This window comes from the organism of the source record quoted next, assembly GCF_019968955.1.
Source record: "MAG: Porospora cf. gigantea A chromosome Unknown PgA_NODE_403_length_19290_cov_378.068, whole genome shotgun sequence".
NCBI classification, from domain to species: Eukaryota; Apicomplexa; class Conoidasida; order Eugregarinorida; family Porosporidae; genus Porospora; species Porospora cf. gigantea A.
The window spans coordinates 1-19,290 of NW_027151676.1; the positions used below are offsets into that span (position 1 = coordinate 1).

A 19,290-nucleotide genomic window follows, 5' to 3' on the forward strand; every position below is an offset into this window, starting at 1 on the left:
ATGCTAACGGTATCCTCAACGTTACCGCGCAGGAGAAATCCACGCAGAAGAAGGGTCATATCACCATTACCAACGACAAGGGCCGACTGTCCCAGAGCGACATCGAGCGCATGGTTGAGGAGGCCGAAAGGTTCAAGGACGAGGATGAGAGCAACAGACAGAAGATCGATGCCAAGAACTCCTTGGAGAACTATTGCTTCTCCGTTCGTAGCTCCATTAAGGACGATAACCTGAAGGGGAAGATGGATGCCGCTGACATCGAGGCCGCTGAGGCCAAGGTGACTGAGCTCCTGAGCTGGCTCGATAACAATCAGTTCGCTGAGAAGGATGAGTTCGATGAGAAGTATAAGGAGCTGGAGGCTGTCTTCAACCCCATCATGCAGAAGGTCTACGCCGCTGCTGGAGGTGAGGGAGGTATGCCCGGTGGTATGCCCGGTGGTATGCCCGGTGGTATGGACATGGGCGGCATGGGAGGCGCTTCCTCTGGTCCCACCGTTGAGGAGGTTGACTGATGTTCTCGAATTGCGTAGTGTCAGATCCTCGTTTTTACATCGTTAATGTGCAGTCAGGTATGTGCTTGTTCATTTGTTCGTGATTCGTTTCGAATGGAAGTCATCATTTTACCATAGATGTGGCTTCTTCTGGTGTCCATTGCGAGAGCACGTGAGTCTGATGTGGAGATCACACAGTCCTCGTGTCGTTGGACCAGACTTCCAGCGTACCCCCCCACTCGTTTGTAGTGAGCGTGGCGGTGCCTATCGTGTGGCAGGACCCCACGTTTCTGCCAAGAGAGACTAGGTACACCCTACCAGCAGAGCCTGGCACTGTAATTCGCTTGCATGACGTGGTGCTGTCCTCGGACCTAGATGACAGTTCCCTTGACCGGACTGCCTTTCTCTTCGTGTTCACTGATGCGCAGTGGCAGATGGCACGGGCGGCAGGGGACGAGCTACCACCTGTGTCATCGGCGGATTTCGACGCCCTCTACCGGTTTCAGCTCAGCCGCACCCCCATTGCGTTTTCGAAAACGTGGTTCACAACGGAATCAGTGAGACACCTTGGCGTAGCCGACGCAGCTGGTCGTCGCCGTCCTCCACACGGGCGCCGCATCGGCTTCCTACAGTGTGAAGGGAACGCTCGAAGTGGTGTTCCCTAACGGTAAGCACGTGCCATCTGAGGATTTGGCGATGGCTGCATCCCTAGGTCTTTGTGCCGTCATCATGACTGTTTGTGGCGTGGTGTTTGCCCTTTGGAACAGCCTCGTGGCTCTCCAACCGAAGTCACCGTCTGTCACCCTGCTACTGATGGCCGTCGTCTGCACCATAAGAGCCACATACATGCTTCTAGACCGGCAGGCCATTCAGAACCTTGGTGTTTCCGGTCAAGAAGGAGAACTCACACAATACTGCGTGGCGCTGCTTCTGGCCAAGATTGCGGACGTCCTTACCATTCTTTTGTTTCTCTTGTTAAGTCTGGGGTTTCCTAGGCCCCGTCCTACTATTACGGCACACGAACTGAGGTTTTTGGCCGCTGCAGTGGTCATTAGCCTTTACTCTGACGTCTTTCAGCTCTTGTCCGTCGACTTCTTCGCATCTGAGTATCTCACACGTGTTATCGTTAGCCTTGTGGTGATCGTCGCGACCAACTTCTACGCCGCTGCCACTCGGTCTGAACTCTTAGATCATCAGCTGGACATGGCAGCATCCCGGCTGTACTTCGCGTAGGATACTCGCTACCATCCAATGCAGGTTTAGAGCATTTGACTCCTTCAGATGGGTGTTCATGGCCTGGTTCCTTAAACCTTCAAGTGAGCTCAGGCGTCAACCAACACAGTTCTCCTCTTCATACAAGCTTCAGCCTTTGGAAAAGGAGACAGCAGCTCGAAGTCCTGTCCGCAAACGGTGTTCCTGAATGCTGTATTCGACGTCAGCGTCCTGCTGTGCGCTGCGTACTACAGCGATGCCACTTTGCAGTCGCCGAAACGCTTTTTCACGGCTTTGAATCTGCCTGGACAGTGACTGAATCACCCAATGCATACGTGTACAAAATTATCACATGACGCTAAACCCACGAGACCAGAGGCCTCAGCAGGTTGTACATCCACAAGAGTACGAGCAGCAACCCCAGACTGATAGCTGAGTACATTCCAATGCGCCATCGCGCGTTAGACCACCATGTGTAGCGCTCTAGAGACCGCGCTGTCTGCCTAAATTCCGTCGTCTGAGCATTGAGGTGCTCTGACCTCTCCACCAACAGCTCGATCCGATCTCCGCGGTCGACCAAACGATCGATGCTCTGTGTGAGTACACCACGGATCGCCCCCAGTTGATCCCGCATGCTATCGACGCCAGCGTCACACAGACTATGGTTCTCCCACTTCGTCACTAAGTTGGACAATGTTTCCAGCAGAACAGGCTGCAGTCCACCTGTAGTTGAGTTCAGCGTCCATGACGGGACGACATCCTGCACAAAGACGTTGGAGAGCTCGTCCAGCATGCCATGGGCCTTCGGTAAGCTGACGTCTTTGGTCACGGCGATAAACATAAAGTCCTTCTCGTAGATACGACGCTCGACGCAGTGGACGTGCAAATCGTCGCAGGTGATGGACATGCGACCAATGCCCTGCTCAGAAACTACAGGGTCCATAGCCCCAAAGGCCTTCTCGTCGACGAGACGCGAAACCATGGCCTCACAGTAGGGACTCTGGCCGTGTTCTGTCAGGTTCAGTCCATCCCGAACTATCGTTACGAAGAGGAATGACATCCCCTTTAGTAAATTATCTCTTTTGCTTTAGTGAGGGAGCCTGCGGAACTGGGAAATTTTTCCACTTTCGGGCTTGATTTTTCTGTTCCAGTCGGCTGGGTCTGGCGGCAGACTTGCAACTGAGGGGGCGAAAGCTGCTGTCATCAGACCCGGCGGAATCTAGACGGGGCAAGCAGCCACAGCTGGAGGGCGAACCTAGAACAGGCATTTTACCGGCCTGCATCCGACCTAAACAGGCAAAACTGGCCTCAGCGAAGCTGAACCTCATGTGACCTTCTGTTGGCCGAGTGTACCAGTTTAATCCCGAAGTGTCCTCGTCAGGGTTCCAGAATGGAGAGAACCACTGGTCTTTTCGGCGGCACACCGGCAACCACCTAACGACGGAGTCCGGCTGTCTAGGACCTGTCCACGACTCAAATGGCATGAGGTGGAAGTAGTCTGAGGGCGGACTCTGGGCATACGATACGCGGGGAGAGTTGTTTGCGATCCGACCTAAGCTATCTGGGAGCGCTTCAAGACTCTGTGCCTCCTCCGTGACCTCTGGGGTGTAATAGCTCGTTGTATCTTTCTCTGAGGCGACCCAGAAGTTGCTCGGATCGGGGAGTGGAGTTTGCTCTGACTGAATGGTTACGAGGGGCCGAGAGGGACTCCAGCCAGTCTCGCTCAAGACGCTCAGAGGGCTTTTGAAGGATCCACCGCTGCTGCGGGTGGAGAAGTTGCTTTGCTGGCTGGTGCTCGCAGTCGAACTGCATTGTGACGCAACCTTTCGACGCCGACCTTTACGATTAACAGGCATAGCGAATGGTTTGCACACAGGGATTCACACACTCAACCCCCCCCCATGTCCTCGAACGTGCGGTTCCAGGCCGCAAACGTCTCTCGGCTGGTGAAGCTGCTGACGGCGGACAACAGTCTTGTGCAGTGAGGGTAGTCCGTGGCTGGATAGTTCAGAATAGGATGGTCCGCGAAGTGCACAGTCCTGATGACGACAGTCTTCACCTCCGACTGCGCCTCTCGTAGGACTTTCCAGAAATGCACTAAGGGATCCAGGGTACAGGGGTCCACCTGGTCCAGGTGGTCATGTGGCTGGAGCACAGGGAAGGTCCCAGACAAGCCATCACCCGCGACCAGCTCTTCTCGTGACAGTGGTGGCGAGAAATAGGTGAGAAGGTGTACTACCTTGTCAATGCAACTCATACGGGCACGTTCAGGTCTCCCCCCAGGAGGGTGAAGGGTGTAACCACGATTCACTCCCCGGTCTACGGGGACGGCAGACACAGGACGTGGGAGGAGGAAGTCTCCTGGAGGGTTCCAGGGCTGCTGGCTGCCGATCCAGTGCTCTTGAGCTCTCGAGAGCACTTCATCCAGGTCCAGTACCATGCGTAGCACCCCGGACATGAAGGCTCCCTCCTTCTGTTGGGGCTGCAGATTGAAGATCAGCTGCAACAATTGTCTCTTCGCCTGCTTGGCAGGCCGGGAGGGAGGTTTGCCAAATGCACCGTCAGGAAGACAAGCAAGCCAACTAGACGTTGCTAACCGCGGTCGACGAATAGCCTTCAAACCGACAGAAACCATCAAGCCTTCCATAGACCATGATGCCCGCATTGCATCGAAGGCCCTTTCTTGTTCGGGAGTCTCCAGAGTCAAAATCGCTTCGTTGCTCGCTCGTTGTTGAGTTGTGTGGATCACGACCACAAACCACCAACAGATTTTTTCGTACTGACTTGGAGCCAAATGGCACATGAGATCCAAGCACTCCAACACCTCCCAATCTGCTCCGTGAGATTTCCGCTCGTTGTAGCACTTCAAACAGAGATCTGCCACCATTTGTGGCTCCGTGGAGTCGGCTCCGGCGCGAAGCAGCAGACTGTACAGACAAATCACCCGCACCGCGGCGTCCGTAGCCCGAGCACAGGGTCCTAGCCTCTGCAGGATGCAGCTGTGAGCCTGTTCGGCCACGTGGATGAGCTGTCGCAGCGTTTCGACGTAGTCCGTGCGTTCAGGGCGAAGCATACTCCGCGCAGCCAAATCTAGGCCTGATGCTACGACAGAAGCCGCACATAGACTGGCAGTAAACGAGCCTGACGAGAGGAAGCTCCCCACGTCTGTCCCCTCACCACTTACAGAACGTATCAGGTCCTTGGCGGGCTTTTCCAGCATTCGAAAGAAATCTCCAGTCCCGCTGTCCGCACTTACCCAGGCGTTCATCAGCGAGACCGTCAAGGCCAGTGGCGTGCTGTCTCCCAGCAAGGTCCTCGACAAGCTGGTTACCTGTTGTAGCATCGTGGCCACTCGCTGCCGAGTAAGGATTGAGTCAGCACCAACCCTTACGAGAGAGGAGTGATGAGCCACAGCCAGAGTCGCCACGATGAGCGTGAGTATAACCCCTTTCATGTCGTGCTTGGAATAGGCTTGACGTAGGTTCTGCGCCCTTGCAACTGCAAACTTATACCAACCCTGCCGGCATAGCCACCAGTACAAGTCCGCGTGAGCCTGGATCTCAGGCCAAGTCATTCCGGATTCAAATCGTGCCAAGACTGGAAAGTTCTCTCCCATTCGTTCCTCCCGAACCTCAAGGGTTTGGGCAACGAGCCACGGAAGGGATTCGCAACGGTTGAGGGCCACTTGCATCTGGCGACAAGTGAATTGCTCGCTGGGGGAGCTACAACAACGTCCCCCGCGTACGGAGGCAGTAGCGCAGGTTTTGCAAGAATAGACGCTGGTCACCGGCGTTGAGATGACGTGACCATCCGCACTTCCCAACGCAATGCCTTTCAACGGGAGATGCACTCGCGCGGGGTTCGCCAAGAAAAACTGGACAGGCAGGCAGGCGAGCAGACCTCGAGTGCTGGTTTTGCTCCGCACAGCTACGACTCTAGCCAAATCCGAAGGCATCAACGGGTACGCCCCGGAGAAATGAGTATCGCCTGGCTTCTCCATGAAAGGTCCTCCGGCCATGACGGTTAATAAGCGCTCGGGGTTTTCTCTTTGGGCGTGCGCTGATTCTATCCGGCGGGCCAAGTCATCCACGTGCGTTACGAATCTTGTTGTGCACACGCACTGCGCCTCCATGAACAGCCCCGGAGCCGGAATAGTACCCGGAGTGATGTCAGCTGATAAGACCCCTGGGAACTTTGCAGCGCAGGCCGGACCCATGTAGAGCGACCAGAATTCCGAGGACTCCACTGAGCGGCCCAGCAAAAGATTGAACAAGTTCAAAGTCACCAGGTCTAAAATTCCAAAAGGGAGTCGCTCGCCAGCGGCAGCAGAAGCTACGAGGTCGTGGAGGTACGGGGAGACGTCATAGAGGGCTTTCGAGAGGTCGTAATCAGACAACAGTTCTGCCTCTTCGATGCCTCGAGATGTCCAGAATGCACTGTTATGTGTGCCAGCACTCTTGGATTGCTTGGCGACAAGCGCGACTCGGGTTTGAAGAATGCCAACCTCCATATCCGCTTGAAGGAAATCCCAGTTGAACGCTGTGACCAGCGTTGACATACATCGTCGATGAAGGTCACCCACAGTCCGTGCGGCAATGTTAGTCAATAGCGCCGCCCGAAGCCACACATGCGAGGTGTGCGTCGCTAGTCGGCCTAAACACCCCAGCGGAACCCCCCTAGCGTGCAAAAACGCCGAGACCCCCTCGGAGTCTCCGAGGCCTGTCAACTGCAACGACTCCAGTTCCAGAGTAACGCGGCGAAGGTGATTAACATGGAACCGCTGGATTCGCTCTCGGGCTCGTTTTCTGTCGAGCAGCGTTGAATACAGGCGACTATTGGGCCAGAAATTGTCTCCGACAAGCTGAGACTGCAAGTAGGCCCGGCGGCACGCGGAGTGGTTTCCCGTCACGCGATGGGAAGGTGGAGCCAGGAAGAGCGCATTCACTCGGTTGTAGGCTGGCTGGCTGAGCGGGAACAATCCGTAGCGCTCCCTGAACACCCGCAAATCATCCATTGCCTTGTAGATTTCCACGTCGGTGTCGTCAGAGACTGACGTGGTTAACGACCGCAGAGTGAGAACCTCCCCGTTTTTCAGGCGGACATGGAGTCGGTGCAGTCGGTGCAGGAACATGGTGGGGCTCTTTCCATCGGGCGAGGACAGCACGGCGGCACGATGGAGATCCTTGACGTGAAGGAGACGACTGAGTTCGTCGAGTTCAGTTGAGAGATCCGGCGTCGTTTGGGCTCTGTGTGCTGTACGTGGATGATAAGGCCGGACAACCACACGCATTCCCCGAAAGTCCACTATGCAAAACATCGACAGGTCCAACAGAGAGAGCTTCCGCCCAGAAATCGCCCTCGCAAACTCGAAGGGGTCCAAGATCTGCGCTTGACATAGGTACTGCATGAATCGTCGGGCCTTCAGAAGGACGAGAGCGTCGTTAGCCACCAACTGGGCTGCGACCTCTCGAGTGTACACCTTTTGCGCCTGCGCTATGCTGGTGCGTTCGTCGCCCATAACCAATATTGCCAAGAGGCCTTTGTCGGATGCAAATACCAGGTCTTTCTCGAAGAGTCGGAATGCGATGGCCGGGTGGGAAGGCTCCACAGGAGTGACTCCGAGGATGGACGTATGGCAGGTCCGGGAACTGTCACGAATGAACTCTAGGAGGTTCGCGGACTCCGCAGACAGTGAAGCCTGCTCCTCTTGTGCAGGATCGAGGACGTAGAGTGGCCTGGCAAGGGAATTAGACTCCAGCGCGGCCGCCGAGGCCACGTCTATGATAGCCTCACCCAACTCACGCGCTGCTAATTCGAAGAAGGAGGCTACAGCCAACGGTCGTGCACTCGCTTCGAAGAGCTTCAAAAGCGATGCAACGTGCACAGGATCCTCTGAGGCATACAGCGTACCCAGCGACGAGCGAATTGCCTTGTCGACCTCAGCGTTAAAAACGGCGTGCCAGGAACGAGTCGAGCCCAGTCCTGTCGTCTTGAAAAGACGACTGTTTAACACCCAACGGCAACCCACCCGACCGCCTGGTCTGGGGAGAATATCTCACCCGTATGGACGATTTCGTCAGGAAGGGAGTCGCCAAACAACAGCGGCGGAGGGGTTTCAGTCCTTTCCAGATCAAGGAAGTGCCTAATGTAGAAGTCTACATCCTGCGGTTCCACTTCTTCGGCTGAAGCCTTGACCTCCACGGAGGGTGGTCTGGGATGTGATTTGACTGCGTCGAACGTACGCGGCAACGCGAAGTCCCAAACCTCGGTGGGAAGATTCACCTCAGTCGCGCGAGCATCTTCGTCATGTATCACGTGCACCTGGAGATTGATCACACCCACTTTTTTCAGATTGTTCTTCTCTTGCTGAAACAGAAACAATTCGCGACCCCGGTTTTCCATTTCGATTAGGGGCGCACTCACAGAAGCCAGTAGCTCGTTCGTGTCGTGTGCGGTTACATCGACGATGACCTCCATCTGAGCCCCGCCTGTGCTGGCCAGTATTCTACCAACGACGGATTTGCTCTCGACGAATTTGGTTTGCAACGAGAATCCCGTTTCAGATTCCCAAACGGTTGCAAGGCCATCAATGTCATCGATAGCATCGATATGCAGTGTGTAGTTCCTTGGCCGCTCGTGCCTATCATTGCAGCCTGATTAACCTACTTGGCGAGTGCCAGCGCCTCAGAAGGATACCGCAGGGAGAAATCTACATCCTTTGAGTCAGACAAGACGGTCAGGAAGGAGGAGGCTACACGTATTCGGGTGACATTTACAAGGAGCAGTTCCATGACAGATTAAAACAAATCTTCACGGGATACCACTCGGAGTACTTGTGGCACAGCCACCAACGGGGCGCATGCATCCTTCAACCAGCGCATGGTGGACTCATAGTCCGACAGCTCCGCCATGTGCTCCGACATGTAGGTCGAGACCTTCTCCAGACAAGCCTCATGGTACGCGTTGAGCCATGAGACGTGCTCTTCTGACAGCAGGTCCATCTGAAGGCATTTCTTCTGGAAGGGTACGCAAGTGAGTTGCTTGAACTGGTACCACTCAGGATCCGCGCCTGGCACAACGTAGACTAAGTTTTCATGTCGAATGCCATAGTGCCCCGTCTGATAGAACCCCGGCTCGTTCGACATCACCATACCTGGAACCAGCGCGGTGGAGGGCCCGGGACCGTTCATGCGGGTGCTAATTGACAGCGGCCCTTCGTGAACACTGAGGTAGTGTCCGACTCCGTGACCTGGAGAATATAATACAAGATATGACTCGGGAGCACAAATGGCAACTGAGATACGAGGCTGCTGAGCGGGCGATGGAAACAATGCTGCGTGAGTGCGACATCCAGCGGCGAAGAGCTAACCAGCTGGAGGAGCTCCTTCGTCAACAGAACGCAGACACGGAATCCGTAGAGGCTCTCTGCAAGCAGCTGGAGGAGTATGATGACGCGATCGGTGCTCTGTTGAGCGTGCACAACGCCTACGTGGAGCAGACGTTGATGAGCGTGCAGATCCAATTCCCAGATGTCGCAGCGAGGTGGTTGGCAGGGATTAGGCCATTCATTGGACTGCACGCCGCTGTGGACGTCGGACTTACAAGGGCCTTAGACACCTTCGAGACCGCGGACAAACTGAAGTTTCCCGAAGTACCCATAGGGCCCGTGTGTGTTAGCCAGCCTCGTCACTCATTCTGACTACAAACTCACCTGTCCCATGCAGGTAATTCCTATTCACATTCCAGAGGTGTCGTCTGGCCAGGGTGTCAAGTTGGAAGCCCTTAGTCCCGCGTGGAAAATGGGTCATCGCCAGGTCAATGTGACCACACAGGACGCGAGTGAACATTTCTGCCTGTTCGGCTGACGGCTCTCCTAGGTGCATAGTGCGTGTGACGTCAGTTGTTCCTGTGACGTACTGGCCGCCCGAGTCGATAAGGTAGAGGTCGCGTTGTATCTGAGCGCTCTCCTTCTCTGTGGGGTGGTAATGAATGACAGCGCCATTACCTCCGATGGAGGAGATAGACGTGAACGACAACCCTCGGTTGCTCGGCATCTCACGCCTCAGGCCCTCCAGCCGCAAGGCGGCAGTGAACTCTGTACAAGACGTGAGTACATCATCTGAAGCCGTGGTCACCCAAGAGAGGTATCTACACATGGCCACAGCATCTTCGACATGGCAGGACTGAAACCCTTCCAGCTCAGTCTGGTTCTTCACCGCTTTCAGATTCGCCACAATGTTGGCATCGACAAGCCTACGATTCGACTCGGAAATCGCCTCAATGACGCAAGCTGCTGACCGAGACACCATCACCGAAGCAGTCTTCGGGATCCCTTGGAGGCCCTGAGCAAAGTCGAAGTAGCTTTTACGCACGACGCTAGCGCAGTCCAACGCATCGAGTGCCTCCTTGGTCAGCCTCGACTCCACAACATAAAGCTCCGCATATTCCAGCCCAATGATCAAGAATCCACGGGCAAAGGGCGTATTAGGGTTGTCAGCGCCCCGAATGTTGCAGGTCCAGCAGACTTCGTCCAGGCTGAGAACGACCACATGCGTAACATCCTCCTCTGCCATCTTAGTGCGGACGGCAGCCAGCTTGGAGGCTGTGTCTTGCCCTGAGAATTCCTTGGGCAGTAGGGAGATCGGACCACAAGGAGCCGGCGGCCTGCCAGGCCAAAGAGCGTCAACAGGATTATCCGTTGCAACTAGGGCCTTCTGCGTGTGTGTTTTGAGGTCTTGTATGGTCTGAAACGGGCTGCAGAGCATATCAAATCCAATCTTTGTTACTGCGTTGCCAAACCACCTGTAGCTCACTGGACTCAGTGTTCTTAATCACATCATTGATGGTCTTAGTGTCTGGGAGACCACCCTTCATGAGAGTCCACTCAGAGCCCAACTCGGCTTCTGCTTGCACAAAATATCGACCGTCGGTCCAGAGCCACGCCTGCTCCATAGACACCAGCGCAGTGCCAGCAGACCCCGTAAACCCAGTCAGCTCTTTTCGTCGATCGTCGTGATCACAAGGAGACTCTGAAGCGTGGGAGTCGTCACTAAAACACACGAAGGCATCGACTCCCAGCCGCGAAAGTTCCTTTCTGAAATCCGAGAGGTTGACCACCATCGTTTCCAAATTCGGTATTAGGTACACCCTCCCTAGTGGGGCAACGCGTGGTCTGTAAATGATGCTCAAGTGAATAAGTCGCCTCGACTGCCACATATTTAAACGTGTGTACCGTGCTTTCCAAAGTCGAAGGATATATTGTTGTAAACGGTAGCTTGCATGTACGTTTACCACTGCGGCGTTTCGGTTGGTGTGCACTGGGTGCATCCCTGTATAGAGCAGCATCAGAACGGCGTGTGCAGTGTGCAATCTCAATGGAGACGGAAAACGCAGCCGCAAGACCAAAAACAGTCTACGAGCGTCTCTACCAGCGGGCAGCGGAAAAACAAGTACCTCAGCGCCAGCAGAAGGACAAAACCACAAAGCACAGCTCCAATAAACGCTGGGACTTGTGGTATAAGAAGTGCATGGAGGCTGACGAAGCCAAACGACGCTTCCGGAAATGCATCAGTGAGAACCAGGCCTCTACCATTGCCACGGAGTCCATGTTGGAATGCACGTTCAATCCCGGCTCCACGTTCGACTCCGAAACTTTGGAACAGACACGCGCTGTTTTCCAGGAGGCCGGAGAAAGACAGAGGGCACTGATGACGTTCCTTCAGCAGTATGAGAAGGACGAAATCGACTTCCTCCAGACACTCCGTTCTCGCCAGCAACTGCAACGTATCGTGTCTGAAGTGGTGGCGGATTCCGCTATAACGGCCATCACTCCTAACAACTTCACCTTTCTCTTGGTGTTGGCTATGCGTGCCGTGGAGCAACAAGCAGCGACCAAGCATACAGAAATGTTCCCCCGGAGGATGAGTGTACTCAAAGAGCTCACCGGCTTGCAGGTCCATGTTAACCACCTCTTACATCAGTCGGGCATTCCCGAGGCTCACCTCAAGGAGGCCAGCTTCGACAACACCCTCGCCGACCAAGTAAAGAAGCAGAAGTGGTACGCCTCTCGGACATGTGTAGTCTTTTTCCGATGCTCCCGGGACGAGATAAAAAAACGGGTAGTGGATATTCTGAAGCATTGGTCAGACGAGCCTGCTCCAGAAGTCCCTCCGCCAAAAATGGCGACTCCGCCGCCTACACCGCTGGTCTCTGAGGCAGCCCCCACAGAGAGGCCCCCAATCCTCACCCTGGAGCAAGCAGTTGCCTTCCAGCAGAAGTTCGTCAGACAACAGGCGATAATGCGGGCAGCCCAATCAGTGGAAGAGCCCAAATCGAAGCCCTCCTTTTTTTCTTTGTGGAAGTGATCAATTTGTATGGCAACAGCGCACCTGCACCTGCTCAAAGATCGCAGTCCGACAAACCACATTCGGACATGATACAATAGCCCTGAATTTCACATTCCCTCAGATGCCACAACTGACGAAGAAGTTAAATGCCGGAATGCCCGTCGACGTCCCTTCCGTAGACGAAACTCCTGACACCAGACTAGGTCGGATCGGTCGAATCCTCATAATTGTCACCGGCGGAACGATATGTATGGAGTACAGCGGCCAGAAGAACTCTTTAAGACCCATAAAGTCGTTGGACACGCTTCGAAATTTGCCGGAGCTGCAGGATGCCTCTCTGCCGAAGTTTGATATTGAGTCCTGGCCTCAGCTCGTGGACTCCTCCGACATCCGAGTCACAGACTGGGTCCGAATTTGCGGAGTGATCCGCAACCACTACGGTCAGTACGACGGATTTGTCGTGCTGCATGGAACCGATACCATGGCGTACTCTGCGTGCATACTTAGTTTTATGCTGGAGAACCTCGGGAAGCCGGTGGTTTTTACGGGTTCCATGCTGCCTCTGTGTCACATCCAGACTGACGGGCGAAAGAATCTCGCAGTGGCCATGATGATCGCGGGTTTCTCGCAGATTACTGAGGTGGTTGTGCTGTTCGGAAGCAAGCTTATGAGAGGTAACCGCACAGTCAAGGTCGACTGCGACGCGATGGAGGCGTTCGACTCACCCAAATATGTTCCCCTTGGAAAGGTAGGCGTAGACGTCACAATCGACGAGCAGCTGCTGATGACGCCCAGCAAACGCGGATTCCGAATTTTCACAAACATGCTGGTGGACAACGTCATTGTGGTGAAGCTCACTCCCATGTTCCCGGCCAGTATTCTTCGGAACGTGTTCAGTACGGACGTTAGGCCTTTTGGGGTTATCCTGGAGCTTTTTGGTTCAGGCACGGCTCCCTGTGGCGACCCGAAATTCGTAGAAGTCATCAACGAGGGCATCGCTGCTGGCATTGACATTGTTTGCATCACACAATGTCCGAAGGGTACCTGCTCATTGTTGACGTATGAGAATGGCGTTCGACTGTATGACATGGGCGTCATCGAAGGAAAAGATCTCATGGCTGAAGCAGCATTTGCTAAGCTCGCATATCTCTTTGGAAAGGGATATAAAGGACTGAAACTCCGGATGCTCATGGAGAAAAGTCTCAGAGGAGAGCTCACAGAGGACATTCACAAGGTCACCGGACAGTCCAGCCTCAGCATTGGGTCAGACGTACTACCTGTAAATAAATCCGCGAGAAATCTACTTGCGTCAAAACCGGAGGAACACACGATGATCACATACGAGAGTACCACGTCGAAGTGTATACCTGAACACAGTTCTATTGTTCCGGATGACATATAAGCGAATTTCTGCCTTAATTCATTGATATCTGTGCCTTCTGTTCCGTTCCCTCGAAAACCCTTAAAAGATGATTTAGCGACTTCAAATTTATTCAAAATTTTTCCAGTTGACACGTCATACTATTCATACTCCGCAAGGAGTCCCCTATATGAGCATGCTCTCATACAATTCATACTCCGCAAGGACACACCCCATCGCATACCTTGCTGACATCGTTGGCTGTGGACAGCGCCAGAGCGCATTCGTTGTCGTAGGTCTGACCATTGGAGCCGCAAACAGGGTTCAGCGTGGCCGGGCAATCACACGGACAACGTTTGTGGCAAGAGATGTGTGTCAATCTCGAGGCGGAACGCTTCAAATCGCAATGATCTCGGTAGGTTGCTCCGTCGGACCCGCAAATAGGCGAGTTGTCGTCGCATTTCTCACAGGGGCATGGACCTGAGCACATGGTAGCTTCACCATCAGGGACGTCGCAAGCGTTGGAGTACGTCTGGAAGTCTGTAGCACAAACAGGCATGTAGATGGTGCAAACGTCCACGCTATCAAGCGACCAGCGTCCACGTCGGCAAGGACACTTCGAATAGCAAGCAAAGTCCTGGTTGGCACGTTCCAGAGAACACATGTTGGTGTATGTGTGGCCTCGCTGCGAGCAGATAGGGTCGAGGTCAGTAGTGCAGAACATGTCTTTCAAACAGGGGCACCGTCCGTGGCAGTCAAGCTGGCCGCCAGCGACCTGCATCTTGCAGAAGTTCGCGTGCGTGTTCCCGAGGTGGTCGCAGACCGGATCGTACTTGTTGCCGCAGCGCCCGAGAGCCTGCACTATGAATATTATGGCACTTGATAGCATTTTGGAATTGATGACAGGTTGCGCTAAACATATGTGGGGCTTGAAGATTGCTCAGCGAGAAGCTCCTCGCCGGATTCTGCCTCTTCCGCAGCCAACAAGGCGTCATCGTGAAACATGTAGACGCTGCAACGTCCCTTTTCCGCTGGCGTCTCACTGCCCGCCAACAGCAACTCAACGGTCGAGAGAGCCCTCTCCTTAGGCTTCATCTTGGACAGCATAAACACGAACCCTCCCACCAACTTCTGAACTACAGGAGATATGATGCTCAGAGTTGGAGGAATGCCTTCTGTGGCCTCAATCACAATGCCCGTTGTCGCGAACATCGCGTTTTTCAAGATGTTGCATATCTGAAAACTGGCGGGAGACGCCATGCTAAGGAAGCTGAAGGACAGAATGTTACCAAGCAGAGCAAGGCTTGAGTTGATTGCCACGTGCATCAGGAGGATGGGTATGTTATCCCGAGCGATGTCCAGCGGGTTCGGCAAGGACGCGGGCTTCATGGTAATGTCCAGCAACGGGGCGGAAATCAGGCCGCAGACGGCTTGAAGGCTGCTGTTGTACATCAGGAAAGTACCCGGGTTGTTGTCTAGCAGGCGCATCGCCTTGCTTACTGTGACGCCCCGTAGCGACGACAGCAAAGCCGCGGTGACGCCGACGGCAGCAGCGTACGCAGGAACGTCCCCGACTGCCACGAAGAAGGCGCTACAGATGATTGCAACGCCCACCCAACCCAGGAAACTTGTCTTCTTGTCCAGAAGAATCCTCTGAAGAACAGTTGAGAACAGAATTCCAAGCGACTTCAACGCGTCGACCTTACTCAGCTTCACGGCACTCAGCACGTATATGCTGAATGTGATGGACAAGTAGAAGATAAAGCTAACCGGTAGAATTTTAATAGCAGTCGAAAATCGGTACCGGGCTAGAGGAAAGCAGGACTGGAGGAGGCGGATCCCACTGATGTGACCTAGAGTAGCCATGGGCCAAAACAACATGAACGAGAATGCGTTCTGGAACGTCGTCACAAACGCCGGAAACGGATAGAAGCTCAGGTAGTACTTCTTCTGGTGGATGCTGACAAAGATGTCTGTAATCCAATAGGAGACCACTAGGCCAAGAAGCGTCAAGAATCTGCGGTGCCCTGACTTCTCCTCCATGATTGCACCTCGTATATGCACACACGATTAGGAAAGGTACATCCACTGACTGGTCCACCAAGCTAAAAGACACCTTCACCTGAATTCTGTTCCGCCAACGTGTACAAAACCTCATCTGTGACCCCACTCACTCTGTTAGGCCCTGTTATGCCTGTTTAGCGTATGCGACCGACTGTGGAGTCAACGATGCTTGATACGCCGTATCCATTTTAATCACTACAAATGTGCATGTCCTCTATTTTTATGTTGATTGTTTAAGGTGTTGGCTGAGACTCTTTTAGATGTGATGGTGCACATTGCACCACACCCGCTAATATGATCAGGAAATCAGTCCATGAACGACTATTCGAGTTGGCCCTCAAGAAACAGGCGGACCGGAAGCAACGACTCGCGCCGAAGAAGCCCGCGGGAGTCGCAAACCCTGCTGTAGAGCTTCGGACACCTCTGCAGTTTCAGCGTGGCCTGGAGGGCCCATTCAACATATTCAGCAACCTGATTCCTGAGGATCCCGAGGACTCTGCTAACAGCTGCCCCCGAGCACCAGAGCCTCCACCAGCCATCCTCACCCAATGCGCCGCAGTGGATATCTGCGTAGAGCCGGAGATGTGTGAAGAGTGCAGCCAGCTGCAGCTGAAGCTCAAGTTCGCGCTGGGGACGGAGAAGGAGCTGATTGCGCGACTATGTGCCCGAGATCAACAAATCAAAGACATGTCGCAAACACCCGCCGTCAGCGACAAGGCGCTCCAGGTTCCTGACATGACCGGGTACCCTCAAGGACTGTTGACACTCGTGGACAAGATTGAAAAAGTCTCGCAGATGCTGTCACTGTGCCAAAGCAGCTCCAGATGTCTGCAGACCGACATAATCTCTGGTCTCATACGCTGTGGAGTGTCCGTTGAGACGCCAAATTGACCTTCTCATCGAACTTCGAAGACACAAAAAGTGTCCCTGGCTCGTGGAAAGGGCTCATAAGGGTCTTCACCACCAGCTCATGGACTGCCTGGAGGAAATTCCGAACGTTGGGGTCCGGGACCCTTGGAGCCTTGTGCAGGAGCATAAGCCGCAGGTGACCGGCCGATACCCATGCGGAGACGAAGAAGTCGTTAAATGAGTCCACTCGGCGCATGTACATACCGTTAGTCCTCCACACCTGCTCATCCACCAAATCTAGAGCTGCGTTGATGACGAACTGATCCAAGTGGGGCGTGTCCTCGCGTTTACCCCCGGTGGAGAGATCCGCCTCATATAAAGGCGTGTCACCCTTCCCTGAAATGGCGTAAGAGAAAAAAATCAGCCTGCGTCTCACCAACGATCACCAAGATGAACACATTCGCAGTCATAGAGTAGGCAATTACTCAATTCATGACTCATGCGCTATATAAATTAAAGACGCAATTATATTGAAGTCTCGATGGGTTCAAGTCAGTCATGTTGCGACGCTAAGGGTGTCGACCACGATAGGGCTGCACAGTAAGGCATCGTGTCAGTGAGCTGCAGTGGTGTGTACTCTGCGAGGCTCCACGTGGAGAGTGTGTGTAGTGAGTCACTATTATATTCTTCCAGAGACTTGCTAGATTACAAGGCGCAGAGCTCGTGGCCTGGATGTCAGGGCAAGCGCGCCCAGTCCCCAATCGACTTTGACCTTGGTAAGATGAGCAGCGCGGTTGTTTCGAATCCGAAAATTCACTTCCGATGCTTCAAGTACCACTGCAAGCCCCAATTTAAGTGCGTGGACGGCAAGATGAAGCTCCAATTCCTCGATGAGCACAACGCCGCTGTCCCGTTGCAAGACATCTCCGAGATAATTCTGGACAAGGACATTTTCAGATGCTGCGACGTCCATTTCCACACAGAGGCCGAGCACACTTTGAACGGCAGGAGGAAGACCTTGGAGGTCCATCTGGTCCATAAGAACGCTGCGGGCCAGGTTGCAGTCGTAGCCGTCCTCTTCCAGCTCGGCGATCCCCATCCCTTGTTTGACGAATGCCGCATTCCTGTTTTCGAACGGGGATGGGATATCTCCGAGCCTCACTTCTCTAAGGCCCCAGCGGAAACAATCTCCATTCGCCATCCGCTTGACATATTCTTCGGCAAGAGCGAAGGTAGACACTTGGAATTCTACCACTATTCTGGGTCTCTGACCACGCCTAACTGTGACGAACCGGTCTTGTGGTTCGTCACCAACAGTGTGTGCGAGATGTCCAAGGAGCAAAAGGAGCAGTGGTCCAGCCTCGCTAAACTCTACCCCAACCAAGTCAACAATCCCGCGTACGGTAATTATCGGGCCACTCAACCCGTAAATGGCAGGAAGATCGTCACTGTCAAACAAGCATTCCAATGATTCTAATCGAATGAACGAAATTCTGATATGTAGACTACTGATTCTAAAGCTTACCATCTTTTTCCGAATGATCGGAAAAGTCATGTGCTTTCGGCGTCGTCTATTCAAACGACATAATGAATCCTTTCGTTGTTTCGCTGCTGACGCTAATATGCGTACGAACCTGTGGCGTCCATAAGATTTTCCAGTTGTCTTTTTCTGAGAATGGAGGCACACTTCAGCTTCACAGAGCCGAGTCTGGTAATTCATTACATGTGTATCTGCCAGGTTTTCCAAACACGGAAGGCTGGCACGTCGTCCGTTCTCGTGGAGTTGAGTTGGTGAGTAAAACCTACGCTTTGGATTCGGATATGGATGGGATTCCTGAGGAAGAGGTCTTCATCTTTCGGCTAACAGAGGTTCCCAGACACCAAAAGGAAATCGTTCGGCTCGTGCTACACCCCGCGTGGTCTCTACACCCGTTAACTGAAGCGGTTGTGGTGGCGGGGCGTGAGGCCTATCAGGCACGGCAGGCCGTTTTTCCAAGCAATGGAGGCTTGGTATCACTTGTGAATGTAGTGACAGGTGACTTGCTGGAAGTTGTTCTCGCTACCGACGACGCCGACAGCGAATGGGAGGTGCTGAACCTCCAAAAGGTCTCCTTGGTGAAGCGGTTACACGTACTGACTTCCGAGTCTTCTGAAAACTCAAAGGCCTCTGTCAACTCAAAGGCCTCTGTAAACTCGGAGACGAACTCAAATCCATCGAAAGCGCCAGGCAAGACAGTCATACTCGTTAGTGTGATCGAGAGTCCTGCTGATGGGGAGGAGTTAGTTACCGTCGTGAAGCGGGATTTCGACCTCAATGCGATGGCGGAGGCGGTGGTGAGAGCGTTGATCAAGTGAAAGTACGAAGACGCTCCTGATAAAATGATAGGCCAAAGATGCCACTGTTTTTTTTTCAATGCAACCTTTTTATGTCTCCAAGTAACGCCCCACTGTGCACACGTTTGGATGAAATACCTCAACCACAAATGCGGTTCTTTCCACTTTTGACGGCGGTGAGCCTTGCATTCCTTCCTCCACGCGAAAAGCGTGCTGAGCAGATTGAGTTCACAGCGTCTGGGGGAGTTGCGATGGTGGAGGGAGCCGTTGGAGATACTTTCGAGGTGCTACTGGCCTGCCGTCCATCCGCCGGTTTCAGCTGGGAGGTGCAAAACACTTGGGGCGCCGAATTAGTGAAGGCACAGTCGTGCTTCGAGAGAAGTAACGCAGAATTGGGGTCCCTAGGCACTGCTGTGTTCCTGTTCCGCCTCACAGAAGACCCCCAGAGTGAGAATGAGATCGTGTCGTTCATCTACACACGTCCCTGGATGAAAACCCCTGCAGCGAAGGCCGTCGTACTGGGTGGTCCGGCGGATGAAGACAGTCAGGTTGTGAGTCTGACATTCCCTAAAGCTGGAGGAGCGCTTCCCCTTCCTAAAGCTGTGAAAGGAGATGAATTCAAGGTGTCTCTCCC

General features: G+C 53.8%; 14 protein-coding genes across 21 annotated transcripts; 7 read left to right on the forward strand and 7 right to left on the reverse strand.

Moving 5' to 3' along the window:
- KVP18_004014 (uncharacterized protein) lies at positions 1–512 on the forward strand (the record flags this gene model as incomplete). Of its 2 annotated transcripts, none has more annotated exons than XM_067956234.1 (1): positions 1–512. In XM_067956234.1, a coding segment is annotated over one exon (512 nt), but the record flags the coding sequence as incomplete, so codon positions are not given. The 2 variants fall into 2 exon arrangements, with proteins under 2 accessions (XP_067808923.1, XP_067808922.1); XM_067956233.1 differs by having other exon boundaries at positions 111–512.
- A 117-nt stretch (positions 513–629) lies between these two features.
- KVP18_004008 (uncharacterized protein) lies at positions 630–1,724 on the forward strand (the record flags this gene model as incomplete). Of its 2 annotated transcripts, XM_067956226.1 has the most annotated exons (3): positions 630–663; positions 690–1,048; positions 1,077–1,724. In XM_067956226.1, 3 exons carry the CDS (start codon positions 630–632, stop codon positions 1,722–1,724), a joined length of 1,041 nt encoding a protein of 346 aa, XP_067808915.1. The 2 variants fall into 2 exon arrangements, with proteins under 2 accessions (XP_067808915.1, XP_067808916.1); XM_067956227.1 differs by lacking the exons at positions 630–663; positions 690–1,048 and having other exon boundaries at positions 1,188–1,724.
- A 337-nt stretch (positions 1,725–2,061) lies between these two features.
- On the reverse strand, positions 2,062–2,763 carry KVP18_004015 (uncharacterized protein; the record flags this gene model as incomplete). Its single annotated transcript, XM_067956235.1, has 1 exon — positions 2,062–2,763. The coding sequence occupies one exon, from the start codon at positions 2,761–2,763 to the stop codon at positions 2,062–2,064; it is 702 nt and encodes a 233-aa protein (XP_067808924.1).
- A 13-nt stretch (positions 2,764–2,776) lies between these two features.
- KVP18_004007 (uncharacterized protein) lies at positions 2,777–3,559 on the reverse strand (the record flags this gene model as incomplete). Its single annotated transcript, XM_067956225.1, has 1 exon — positions 2,777–3,559. One exon carries the CDS (start codon positions 3,557–3,559, stop codon positions 2,777–2,779), a length of 783 nt encoding a protein of 260 aa, XP_067808914.1.
- A 32-nt stretch (positions 3,560–3,591) lies between these two features.
- KVP18_004004 (uncharacterized protein) lies at positions 3,592–8,180 on the reverse strand (the record flags this gene model as incomplete). 2 transcript variants are annotated; one of them, XM_067956218.1, is made up of 2 exons in its annotated part: positions 3,592–7,739; positions 7,763–8,180. In XM_067956218.1, 2 exons carry the CDS (start codon positions 8,178–8,180, stop codon positions 3,592–3,594), a joined length of 4,566 nt encoding a protein of 1,521 aa, XP_067808908.1. The 2 variants fall into 2 exon arrangements, with proteins under 2 accessions (XP_067808908.1, XP_067808907.1); XM_067956217.1 differs by having other exon boundaries at positions 3,592–7,705; positions 7,732–8,180.
- Positions 8,181–8,500: 320 nt separating this feature from the next.
- On the reverse strand, positions 8,501–8,893 carry KVP18_004009 (uncharacterized protein; the record flags this gene model as incomplete). The annotated part of the gene is made up of 1 exon (XM_067956228.1): positions 8,501–8,893. One exon carries the CDS (start codon positions 8,891–8,893, stop codon positions 8,501–8,503), a length of 393 nt encoding a protein of 130 aa, XP_067808917.1.
- Positions 8,894–9,376: 483 nt separating this feature from the next.
- KVP18_004005 (uncharacterized protein) lies at positions 9,377–10,823 on the reverse strand (the record flags this gene model as incomplete). 3 transcript variants are annotated; one of them, XM_067956219.1, is made up of 2 exons in its annotated part: positions 9,377–10,488; positions 10,517–10,823. In XM_067956219.1, 2 exons carry the CDS (start codon positions 10,821–10,823, stop codon positions 9,377–9,379), a joined length of 1,419 nt encoding a protein of 472 aa, XP_067808909.1. The 3 variants fall into 3 exon arrangements, with proteins under 3 accessions (XP_067808909.1, XP_067808910.1, XP_067808911.1); XM_067956220.1 differs by lacking the exon at positions 10,517–10,823 and having other exon boundaries at positions 9,377–10,468; XM_067956221.1 differs by having other exon boundaries at positions 10,470–10,823.
- Positions 10,824–11,077: 254 nt separating this feature from the next.
- Positions 11,078–12,067, forward strand: KVP18_004013 (uncharacterized protein; the record flags this gene model as incomplete). The annotated part of the gene is made up of 1 exon (XM_067956232.1): positions 11,078–12,067. One exon carries the CDS (start codon positions 11,078–11,080, stop codon positions 12,065–12,067), a length of 990 nt encoding a protein of 329 aa, XP_067808921.1.
- Positions 12,068–12,170: 103 nt separating this feature from the next.
- KVP18_004006 (uncharacterized protein) lies at positions 12,171–13,451 on the forward strand (the record flags this gene model as incomplete). Of its 2 annotated transcripts, none has more annotated exons than XM_067956223.1 (1): positions 12,171–13,451. In XM_067956223.1, the coding sequence occupies one exon, from the start codon at positions 12,171–12,173 to the stop codon at positions 13,449–13,451; it is 1,281 nt and encodes a 426-aa protein (XP_067808913.1). The 2 variants fall into 2 exon arrangements, with proteins under 2 accessions (XP_067808913.1, XP_067808912.1); XM_067956222.1 differs by having other exon boundaries at positions 12,204–13,451.
- A 169-nt stretch (positions 13,452–13,620) lies between these two features.
- On the reverse strand, positions 13,621–14,298 carry KVP18_004011 (uncharacterized protein; the record flags this gene model as incomplete). Its single annotated transcript, XM_067956230.1, has 1 exon — positions 13,621–14,298. The coding sequence occupies one exon, from the start codon at positions 14,296–14,298 to the stop codon at positions 13,621–13,623; it is 678 nt and encodes a 225-aa protein (XP_067808919.1).
- A 23-nt stretch (positions 14,299–14,321) lies between these two features.
- On the reverse strand, positions 14,322–15,452 carry KVP18_004012 (uncharacterized protein; the record flags this gene model as incomplete). Its single annotated transcript, XM_067956231.1, has 1 exon — positions 14,322–15,452. One exon carries the CDS (start codon positions 15,450–15,452, stop codon positions 14,322–14,324), a length of 1,131 nt encoding a protein of 376 aa, XP_067808920.1.
- Positions 15,453–15,767: 315 nt separating this feature from the next.
- Positions 15,768–16,364, forward strand: KVP18_004010 (uncharacterized protein; the record flags this gene model as incomplete). The annotated part of the gene is made up of 1 exon (XM_067956229.1): positions 15,768–16,364. One exon carries the CDS (start codon positions 15,768–15,770, stop codon positions 16,362–16,364), a length of 597 nt encoding a protein of 198 aa, XP_067808918.1.
- Positions 16,365–17,103: 739 nt separating this feature from the next.
- KVP18_004003 (uncharacterized protein) lies at positions 17,104–17,793 on the forward strand (the record flags this gene model as incomplete). Of its 2 annotated transcripts, none has more annotated exons than XM_067956215.1 (1): positions 17,104–17,793. In XM_067956215.1, one exon carries the CDS (start codon positions 17,104–17,106, stop codon positions 17,791–17,793), a length of 690 nt encoding a protein of 229 aa, XP_067808905.1. The 2 variants fall into 2 exon arrangements, with proteins under 2 accessions (XP_067808905.1, XP_067808906.1); XM_067956216.1 differs by having other exon boundaries at positions 17,194–17,793.
- Positions 17,794–18,143: 350 nt separating this feature from the next.
- KVP18_004002 (uncharacterized protein) lies at positions 18,144–18,677 on the forward strand (the record flags this gene model as incomplete). Its single annotated transcript, XM_067956214.1, has 1 exon — positions 18,144–18,677. The coding sequence occupies one exon, from the start codon at positions 18,144–18,146 to the stop codon at positions 18,675–18,677; it is 534 nt and encodes a 177-aa protein (XP_067808904.1).
- Between the last annotated feature and the right edge of the window lie 613 nt (positions 18,678–19,290).